The sequence below is a fragment of the Chrysemys picta genome, chromosome 8 (assembly GCF_011386835.1).
Source record: "Chrysemys picta bellii isolate R12L10 chromosome 8, ASM1138683v2, whole genome shotgun sequence".
Taxonomy (NCBI): Eukaryota; Metazoa; Chordata; order Testudines; family Emydidae; genus Chrysemys; species Chrysemys picta.
The window spans coordinates 3,421,857-3,432,505 of NC_088798.1; the positions used below are offsets into that span (position 1 = coordinate 3,421,857).

At 59.9% G+C, this 10,649-nt stretch overlaps 1 protein-coding gene across 3 annotated transcripts; it reads right to left on the reverse strand.

The window, feature by feature from the left end:
• Window positions 1-1,314: 1,314 nt before the first annotated feature.
• Window positions 1,315-10,590, reverse strand: LOC101930756 (selenoprotein Pb-like). 3 transcript variants are annotated; one of them, XM_042845053.2, is made up of 6 exons: window positions 10,501-10,590; window positions 9,485-9,538; window positions 7,838-8,066; window positions 7,298-7,510; window positions 4,531-4,666; window positions 1,315-2,606 (listed from the first exon to the last, which is right to left on the reverse strand). In XM_042845053.2, the coding sequence occupies exons 3-6, from the start codon at window positions 8,044-8,046 to the stop codon at window positions 2,370-2,372; spliced, it is 795 nt and encodes a 264-aa protein (XP_042700987.2). In that variant the 5' UTR covers window positions 8,047-8,066; window positions 9,485-9,538; window positions 10,501-10,590; the 3' UTR covers window positions 1,315-2,369. The 3 variants fall into 3 exon arrangements, with proteins under 3 accessions (XP_042700987.2, XP_023959676.2, XP_042700988.2); XM_024103908.3 differs by having other exon boundaries at window positions 10,487-10,584; XM_042845054.2 differs by having other exon boundaries at window positions 10,411-10,578.
• Window positions 10,591-10,649: the final 59 nt, after the last annotated feature.

Here is a 10,649-nt window from a genome sequence, read left to right on the forward strand (position 1 = left end):
GTGAACTGGGAGTTCTCCAAGGGCCCCTGAAGAGACGGGGTGGCCAGCGAGCCAGGGTGCGGTAGGGCAACCTCTGTCTGTGAGGTGGCGCACAAGGGGCAACCAGTGGCCACGCGGCTAGCGGCAATGTGGTGGTTTTGTTTTCCAGCAGCACCGTAAAGCCTGAAGCCACACAAGGGAGGCAGGACAGCCCTTTCCTCCCCACAGGCCGCAGCTGAACCTTCCCTCGGCGAGTCCCAGCACACGTGTTTCACTGACAGACTCGGAGGGATTCCAGCCCCATCACTGCTACTCCCTTATGCTGCGCTCCGCACACAGGGCCACAACCATGGATCAGGGCATAGCCCTTTGCCCCCAGCCTGCACCTCTCCTGGGCAGCACCCTCCGTGCTGGGCCTCCTGGGACAGCCAGCGCAGACTGTCTGAATGTACAGTATAAAGCCGCTGCTGTGACATTTGCTTGCTAGAAGACAAGGGGGGGGTGTCTCATCTCGGCTTGCAAGGGGCAGGTCGTGCTCCAGAGTGAATTTCAGGAGGGCGAAGGCCAAGATGAAGACGAGCCACCTTGGGAGAGCCAAGCAGCTGTCAGCCTCCGGCCTGCCTCGTCTTCCAGCCATCCCAGCGCTTCTATCCCTGTCTTGGTCTCTGAACCATACTCCCTTGGCCTCCTTCCCTCTCAGTCGCCCTCTGCCCGGCAGTGGCTGCTTTGGGTTAGACTGGCCCCAGCAAGTCCTGTTTGGTCCAAAAGCAGCAGACGTGCCCAGGGGTCCAGCTGCTGCTCCCATGTCTGGGGAGCTACCACAGGCATATGTGGTACAGGCCCCTCTCGGCACGTTCCCCAGGGAGCTGCCCTCCAGCCCCAGCTGGGGCTGCCGCAGGGGCCCGGGTATGGCCAGAAGCCCAGGAAAACGTCTCATCTTGCAGCCACCCAGCTTGCAAAGCCAGGGAGCTGCATTCCTGGTGCGGAAGGCTGCACAGAGGCCGTCTGATCCCCCCTGCCCCAGGGGGAGAGGATGTGGCCTTGACACTGCTTGCTACGAAGCAGGGTGGAGAGTGCTTTGCCCTGGAGGGGACGGCCAATCGCAGCTGGCCTCTCTCCTGTCCCGACCCCCTGCCCACCCCCAGGAGCGCCTGGCTTGGGTGCCAGACACACCGCAGGGAGAGGGGAGAAGACCCTGAGCTCGACAGGTTCCTTGCTGCCCTCCTCCCTACACCGCAGGGCCGGGGGAGCCCCGGCCTCGCCCTGCTTGCTGGAGAAGGAGCCGTGAAATGGGAATCCCCAGCCAGGCGCTGTGGAAAGCAGGGGTGGGCCCGGTTCACGCCAGAGAGGTTTATTTGCACGGTTGTTCTGCATGAGGGCTCTTTAGCCCTCCCCAGCTGCCCCATCACACCCCCTCTCCCCCACCCGTTGGGGCCCATGGGACAGCTCCCCTGGCCCTGGCTGCCGCCCCGGCTGATGGGTTTGTGAGGGGCAAGGGCTTGTGGCACCATTGCATTTAGGCCTGGCGGGGGGATAGACGACATGTGCCCTTTCAGACTGGCCAAAGTTGGGGGGACGGGACATGTGGGGAGAAAAATAGGGTCAGCAGATCTATGGGGCTGGGAGAGCTTGGGAGAGGGACAGGGAGGGCTGGCGGGTATGGCCCACTGCCCCATTCACGTCATTAAGTGCCCCAGCCTCACAGCAAACCTTCCCCCAGCCCCACACCGTCCCCCAGTGGCTGCCTTCCCAAGAGCAGCTGGGCAGCAGCTTCCAGGCGTGGGGACGGGACAGGGGCTCGGGGTTATAGGAACAGAGCCTCCCCCCCACCCTCAGCACTTTGCCCGCAGCCCCTTGCCCCCCGGCAGAGGCCGGTTCTGACTCCCACTCCCCTGACGCGCTTTTCTGCGCAGCGTCGGCCCGTGGTGACCGGGGGAGCCCGGTTTGCGCCACGGGCTTCATTGAGCGCGGACAGGCGGGATCCGGGGAGGAAGGGGTCAGAATCGACCCCAGGGTGGGAGACTGCGGCGACGCCATGTGTCTGGGGCGGGGTGGGGGGATCTTCCCCGTGGGCAGCTGCGGTGCAGAGGGAAGGACGTGGCAAGGAGGGGATGGGCCTCGGGGGTGAGGGGCCTAGTGGGGCCATGTCTGCTGCCAAAGGGGCTCGTGCTGCGTTCGCAGTGGCACTTTCAAAGAGGTTTCGTTTGGGTGGCGCTATACCATTATCCACCACCGGGGAGCGCTGCGTAGGCGGGGTAGCTGCGTGTGGGAGGTGTCTGGGAGACAGAGTCCCACACCGGTGAATGAGCCCGGCCAGCCGGCCATGCGGTGAGCTTGTGGCATTTCCACAGCACGGGGGTCTCCCCACCGAGCCCCCCGGGGCACCCCCTTTACGCCACATCCCCTTCCTCCTCCTCCTCGTGTGCTGGCACCTCCGGCTGCTGCCTCTGGCGGTGGTCTCGGTGGCGGCTGTGGGTGTGGGAGGAGGCCTGGGGAGCGTGGTTGCTGCTGGCTCTGTGGTGGTGATGGTGGTGGGCTTTGCTCTTGTGGGGGGACAGCTCCTGTTCCTTCTCTTCCAGTTCAGGAGCCTGGGTGAGACTCTCGGGTCCCTCTGCCGTGCCGTGTGCCTGGGAAGGTAACATCAAGGGCTGGTGTGTTACACAGACGGACATGCCCGTACACTGCTTTGGAATGACTTGGCTAGGGGGCCTGGGTCACCACTGCCCCCTACTGGATAGAATCACAGTGAGATCATAAACCCTATATTGCCAACAGAGGGCGGAGAGTCTCTGATGGGGTCTAAATTAGCTGTTACCACCCAAGAAACATCTTGGAGTCATTGCGGACAATTCTCTGAAAACATCCACTCAATGTGCAGCGGCAGCCAAAAAAGCAACAGTGTTAGGAGCCCTGAGGAAAGGGATAGATAATAAGACAGAAAATATCGTGTCGCCTCTATATAAATCCATGGTACGCCCGCACCTGGAATACTGTGTGTAGTTCTGGTCACTCCAGCTTAAAAAATAACTGGAAAAGGTGCAGAGAAAGGGAACAAAAATTATGAGGGGATATGGAACAGCTTCAGTATAAGAAGAGATTAATAAGTCTGGGACTTTTCAGCTTGGAAAAGAGACGACTAAGGGGGATATGGTGGAGGTTTATAAAATCATGACTGGTGTGGAGAAAGTGAATAGGGAAGTGTTATTTACTCCTTCTCATAACACAAGAGCTAGGAGTCACCCGATGAAATTAATAAGCAGCAGGTTTAAAACAAACAAAAGGAAGTATTTCTTCACACAACACAGTCAATCTGTGGAACTCCTTGCCAGGAGATGTTGTGAAGGCCAGAAGTATAACTGGGTTCAAAAAATAATTATATAAGAACATTGAACGACCACACTGGATCAGACCAATGGTCCATCTAGCCCAGTATCCTGTCTTCCGCCAGCGGCCAATACCAGGTGCCCCAGAGGGAATGAACAGAACAGGGAATCATCAAGTGATCCATCCCCTGTCGCCCATTCCCAGCTTCTGGCAAACAGAGCCTAGGGACACCATCCCCATAGGCGCTGACCAGAGCACACACAGGGAAAAATGGTGAGTGCTGAGGACCCACTGGCAGCCCGCCCATCAGCTGCCCTCCCACCCCCAGGGCCTCCCGCCTGCCAGTGGGCCCCGCAGATCAGCGCCTCCCCCTCCCTCCCCACACCTTCCACCTGCCGTGAGCAGCTGTTTCATGGCGTGCAAGATGCTGGGGCGGAGGGGGAGGAGCGAGGATGTGGTGCACTGGGGGAGGAGGGGGGGTAACTGGGCGGGGAGAGGCGGGGGGTGGAGCAGGGGAAGGGAGAGGCGGAGCGGGGCTGAGAAGAGGCGGGATGGGGGTGAGGCCTTGGGGGAAGGGGTGGAGTGGGGGCGGGGCCTGGGGCAGAGCCGGGGTCTAGCACCTCCCGGCAGTTTGAAAAGTCGCTGCCTGTGACCATCCTTGCTAAGAGCCATCGATGGACCTATCCTCCAGGAACTTATCTAGCTCTTTTTTGAACCCTGTTATAGTCTTGGCCCTCACAACAGCAGTGATAAGTTCATGGAGGACAGGTCCATCGATGGCTCTTAGCCAAGGTGGGGTCAGGGCCCCACCCCCACGCTCTGGGTGTCCCTAAACCTCTGCCTGCCAGAGGCTGGGACTGGATGACAGGGGCTGGATCACTCGAAATCGCCCTGTTCTGTTCATTCCCTCGGAAACACCTGGCCACGGCCACTGTCAGAAGACGGGACACTGGGCTAGATGGACTGTTGGTCTGACCCAATACAACCACTCATGTTCTTACCATAAACCCTATACTGCCAACCGAGAGTGGGGAGTCTCCTCTCCTGCGGTTAGCAGGGGGCTGTGCTAAGGGGACAGAACAGCAGCTCTCCCTGCCGCTGCCCTGAATGTCCCTGGGGTGCAGTATAGTGACCACCATGAGGCCACAGGTGGCTTGGTCAGGGGGATGGGACGGGTCAGTGCAAACGGGACGGGGGCCTGTGGCTGCCCCGTGAGCTGCTCCGTACCTCCAGGCTGCTGTTGGAGTAGAGGGAGCAGTTGCCACAGACGTCCTTGGCATAGGTGACGCGCATGGCCGACTCCACGTAGCGGAAGTGCAGGAAGCTGTAGGGTAACGGGATGTGGAAAGCCAGCCGGCCGCACCTGCAGAGCAAAGTCTGGGGATGAGTTATGGAGGCCGATGTCCCACAGGGCAGGACGAGCCTCTTGGCTCAGCAAGGTGCATTGGGCAGGAACTCAGCTTGGTATCCCTAACTCTAAAGGCCTTCGCCAGCATCTACCCCCCGCCACCCTGCTCTCATCTGGTGCGTTCCATCAGCAGATCTCAAAGCACTTCACAAAGAAGAGCAGTGCCCCTGGTTTACAAATGGGGAAACTGAGGCACAAAGAGGGCGGAAGTGACTCGCCCAAGGTCACCCAGCAGACCAGTGGCAGGGCTGGGACTAGAACCCAGGGCTGCTGACTCCCAGTCCAGCACCTCCCGGGGTTCCCTATCAGTTAGGCTGAGATGCCGAGTTTCTCCCCAATTTACCTTAACACCAGCTCCACCTTCCCTCCCAGCCCCGAAAGCCCAGTGCTCCCCTAGTGAGAAATCCCCTCCGTCTCCTGCCCCACCTTTGCACCTTCCCGAGACACCTGCACGGAGCACTGACGTAAGAGCAAGGGCTGGTGTCGCCATTAGAATGCACAAGACGTGTGTGCGTGCACGCTGCTGCCCTCTGCTGGAAGGAATCGGACCCACTCACATGTTAGTGACTATGTCACCCTCTAGTGCCACGGGCACGAGACAAGCGTAAAAGCTGTAATGCTACAAACAGATCCCGGGGTTCTCCTGCAGCTCAGAGGCTGGGTGGAGTGCGAAGGCCCGAGTTCGATACCAATGACTGCGTAGAATGGGGTCACGGATGGGTTATGCCAAGTGGGGCTGGGCGGAAGGAAAGGGGGGGAGGATTAGTGCTAACACCCCGTCCCTGTTCCCAAGCACATGGGCTTCGGGAAATGCTTCTCCACCACCCTGGCTAGTGGAATGCCCAGCCCTGGGGGTACAAGGGCAGCTTTGGGCGTGGAGCCAGAGGGACATGGGGGGGCATCTTTGCCTTGCTTTACAATGGCTGTGGGCAAAGGAAGGGGGTTCTGGGGGCTGCGGAGCTGTTCCACCCTCGGCTGCTGTCAGTAGCAGAGCCGGGGAAAGGCCAGCGCCTCTGGGCTGAGGGGAGGAGACGCACAGGCCAGCGGGGACTGGAGGCAGGTGGGAAAAATCACAGCTCCAGGACGGGCTTGTGACCTTCAAAGTCTGAATCCCTCTCTGGTTTCTCGGCAGTTCCCCTGCCCCAGCAGCACACCCCAGGGCAGGTTGCTGACTGTGCTGTGTGATTAGCACCCCCGCCCCCAGGCTTTCCCAAGGGCCCCTCCTCCACTGGCCAAAGTCCAAGGGTCCATAGAGCAGGTGATAGTGGGGTTAGGACAACAAGGCAGGGAGCAGGTTGCACAACCGAGCTGGGAGGAGGCGGGTGGTGCCGAGGAGGGGCAGGGAAATGGAGGGTCTTGGGGGCAGAGTGATGGGCACAGACACAGGGAAGTTGGATCCCCATAGTGCGGGGGGTTTAGTCTGGCTGGTGATGGATCATGGGGCCGGCCCCCACATCAGTGGAGCAGGATCTGAGTGAAGTGACGCTCAGGGATTTGTACAGAGACTCCCTTGCTAGTCCCCTTGCTGGCCTCCGCTCGTCTATCTGTCTGTCCGTCCACCCTCCAACTGTGAGCGCCTCAGGGCAGGGCGGCCCTGCCTGGCCCGCTGTGGGCACTGCAATAAATAAATTAACAATACCCCCCCCCCCCCCGGCATTCCTGGTGGAGGGCTTGGCTGGCTCGGGCCCAGCTGTTCAGAAGCAGAGCAAACAGGGGGGGCGGCGGGGGCTGGTGCCCCCCGGCCAGGTTCGAGCCCCCGGCCAGCAGCTACGTGGCCTTTGAGCTCAGCAGCGGTAGCGTGCGCAGCAGGATAACACGGCACCACTGCTTGGCCTTTCCCTAGTTCAATACTCCCCGGATCCCCACGCACTTCACTGGCACGAGTTCCCTCACGTCTCCTGCAGGGGAGGTGCGGAGCAGTTAAGTGACCTACCTAGAAGTCATACAGCAAATGAGCGGTGACGCTGAAAATAGAACCCAGGCGTCCTGGCTCCCAGTCCAATCACCACTAGGCCACGCTCCCCTCTCAGGGGCAGGAATAGAACCCAGGAGTCCTGGCCTCCAATCTGATAACCACTAGGCCACGCTCCCCTCTCAGGGGCAGGAATAGAACCCAGGAGTCCTGGCCTCCAATCTGATAACCACTAGGCCATGCTCCCCTCTCAGGGGCAGGAATAGAACCCAGGAGTCCTGGTTCCCAGTCCAATAACCACTAGGCCACGCTCCCCTCTCAGGGGCAGGAATAGAACCCAGGAGTCCTGGCCTCCAATCCAATCACCACTAGGCCACGCTCCCCTCTCAGGGGCGGGAATAGAACCCAGGAGTCCTGGCTGCTCCTTCCCTATGTGTGTCACTGGGTTACATCCCCCCCCAGACCAGGCCAGCTGGGGGGTTAGCCAGGTTCCCGGAGCCCTGCCGCCTGGCTGGATGTGCTCCATAACGCTGTCGGTTCTTTACCTTGACCCGGAGCCATTGGCTCAAGGCTGCTCGGACACACTCGCGCCTGCTCCTCAGCACCGAAGGCATACCGGCGAGAGCGGCTGGTGTGCACCCCAGAGGAGGGGCTGCCGGTTCCTAGGCACTCACCGGTCGTAGATGAGGAAGTCGTCCTTGTCCCCGTCCAGGATCTGCCAGACGTCCGGCTCCAAGATCTCCTGCTGGTAAACGGGGACCCCCTCCGGGGCCCGGCGCTTCAGCTCCCAGAACATGGCCCTGGAGAGCGGCGCCTTCTCGTTCACGATCATGTAGCTGATGTCGGCCAGCCCGTCCTGGGCCAGCTTCTCACGCAAGCCCCCGAGACTGGGGAGGTGGGGAGAGCGGGGGTGAGGCACGGGGCCACGGGATCCGCCTCTCGCTAATGCTCCGTGTCCCGGCCACCCCGCCGCCCCCAGCGCAAACACCAAAGAGGAAGGACGTGACGTTGCCCCGGATCGCTGCCCCTGACCGCTGGGGATGAAAGGGGGGTCCATGGGCTGAGTCCCTCTGCTGAGGCTGCCAGCAAAGGGGCCAGTGCTGATTAGTGGCAATTGCCCACTGGATAATGGACTGAGAGACCCACCAGCCCACCACCGTCGCCATGTCTGCTCCCCACGCCCCCTTACCCAGCCCCACCCGGCCCCTGCTCACCTGTTGGCTTGCTTCAGACAGAACTGTCAGCTGGCCTTCAGCAGCGCCACCACCGTCACGCGCCCCACCGCCCCTGTCATTGGGGCCGTCCCGTTGATCTCCCACTGCGGAGCCGGCTGGCAGAGCCGGGTCCTGTTCTCGGCCACTTCGGCCAGCGTGGCCGCCACCAGCCCCAGCAGGGTGGCCACGGCTAGGGCCGGGAGCCCCATCCTAGCCACCCCTCCTCAGCCTGGGGAGCGAGAGGCGTGTTAGAGACAGGCTGGCATTGACCATCGCTCTTGCATGGTTAGAAGGGGAGTAGCTGAGACACGAGACGGGGTCGGCTAGACACCCGCAGCCACTTTTCCCCCAGCGGAGCTCCTCGGGGGCTCCAGGTTAGTTCAGACACTAGCCCCTGATACAGACCCACGCAGGGGCACACGGCTCACCCTCACCTCTACAGCCCCTCCCCCAGGATCCCCCAGGAGCCTGAGCAGAACGACTTCTATCTCCACTGCGCCATTTACCTGGGAGCATCCCAAAGCGCTTTACCAACAATGCTGTAAATACAGGCATTGTTCACCCAGCACTGAAATGCAGCCACCTCTGGGGTGGAACGCAGCAGCCGTGACCCACAGCAATGGCACCCAACAGAAGGGGAGAATTCCACACCCAGTGGAAAGAGTAGAGTCTAATTACCTGCCGGCTGGGCTAACACCCCTTCTCTTGGGAACAGTGCTGGGGAGGTCTGCTGAAATACAGCACCTCCTGCAGCACAACACCCCCTCGTGCTGTGCTGGGGTATTGCAGTCAGCACCAACTCAACAGGGAGGGAGCCCCTCGCTGCACCAGCCCGTGTGGACCAAAAGCCCCAGTCACGTGTATCCCAGCTAATGTACGTGCACGTGTGATCCACCCTTAAAGGAGCCTGATCTTTTTAACAATCCTACCAAGCTAGCTGCCTATATAAAATCCTGCAGCAGTGAGTTCCACAAGCTAGTGTGCACCATAAACAAACACAATCTATTTCTCCAGGGATCCTGCCAGTGACCTAGAGAGAGGGGCCCTCCCTAGACCCATTATCAAACCCCTTCATCCTTCAGTCCGTACATATTCTTTATGGGGTGGGAGGGAGGAACAGCTGCCACTTCAAAACAAAACCCAACCAAGCCGGTCCCAGCCTCCCACACTCTCACTGCTTGGGTGGACATAAAGGCTCAGCTGTGCCCACGGACAGAAACGCAGCTCCATTGTGTAGAACAGCTGCCGATTGTAGTGGCATGATAAGTCCCTGTTTGTACCGGCTAGCGAGCAAGAGGTGGCTTTTGCAACATTTGCCTGGTAGTACAGAGCTGCATTGATTTTCATGGGAGTGCCGCAAACGTAAGGCCGTTCAGTGCCCGCGCTTGACTAGAAGGCAGTGTTCGAATGGCTCGCCCATGCCAACAGGAGCTGGGACGTGGGTTCTAGCCAAGCTCTTGGAGGGGAGTGGGGTCTAGTGGCTAGTTTGGGGATTGGAAATCAGGATTTCTGGGTTCTGTTCCCATCTCTGGAAGAGGAATGGGGCCTAGTGGTTAGATCAGGGGATTTGGCCCCAGTATTCCTGGAGTCTGTTCCAAATCCTGCCAGTGACTTGCTATGGGATCTTGGGTGAATCCCTTCACTTACCCGTTGCAGCTTTAGGGTGCCAAGAACAGTACTGTTGTGCCTCAGTTTCCCCACCTGTAAAACAGAGGCTATAACTAGTCTGACCTACCTTGCAGAGGGGTTGTTAGTGTGGTAAAGCACAGACACGCCATGGAAAGTCACTCTATACAGTGAGTGCAAAGTAGAAAAAGCCATTCAAAGCAAACGGCTCCATTCCTGCCCCCAGGACCCCAGTCCGGAGCGGGAGGGCTTGTCCCTAGGTGTTTAGCCCAATAATTGCCATTTCCCCACTCGGCCCGTTCTGAAAGCTCCCCTGGTTACTGGTGTTTACAGCTGTCCCCCGTCGTCCTCCCCACACGGCCCCGTTTACTCCTGGTGAACATCGCAGCTGCAGCTCATGGAATGATGCAACCAAGATTTTAAACACCCAGCCAGCCAGCAACCCAGAGCACCAGTCCCCAGAGGCAGTCGCATCTACCGCACGTTATGACCTGATGGTTACTGCTCTCCGGCAGACAGGCAAACAGAGCCCTCCGCGTGCATGGGGGGGCCGTTTAATGATGCTGGGGGGGAGGGAACACAGCATTGGGCATTTTCTGCCTTTTCCACTGGGAAAAATCTCACCCAGCTCTTTTCTGGCCTTTCAGTTCCCTTGTGGGGAATAAATCCAGCCCGGCCCGATGGTTAACCCTGTGCCACACCTCTGCCACGCTGCACCAACACGTCGAATGCAGAGCCCCGTAGACACCCCCCCAGCCTCGACTGATGTGAACCCCCTGGACACTGGCCTGAGAACAGAGTATCGTTTGTAGTATCGTCCCTTTTGTACTAATTCTATCTTGGCCCTGCAATGCCCCCAAACCCCTTCCCCACCCCTCCCAAGCCATGAATTTGTTCCAAGCCCTGTGTACAGAGCACGGCCCTGGCCTCATCCCCACAGGACTCACAACTCCCTGCACTTGTCAGGATCGGGCCCTTCACCCCCAGCCTCCTCGGAGTAGCCTGGGCCCGAAGAAAACAGACCAGAGATACTCTGCCTTCTCGCCGGTGTCTGGTGCCGCTATCCTTGGGGCAAGCTCTGCGCTCTCCTGGGCTGGCCACGCACATCCCCCCCCGCCCCAGCCCCTGCCCTCCTTTTATCTCCTCACCCGGCTTGCTCCGCCCAGAGAGAGGGAGGAGGCTGGGG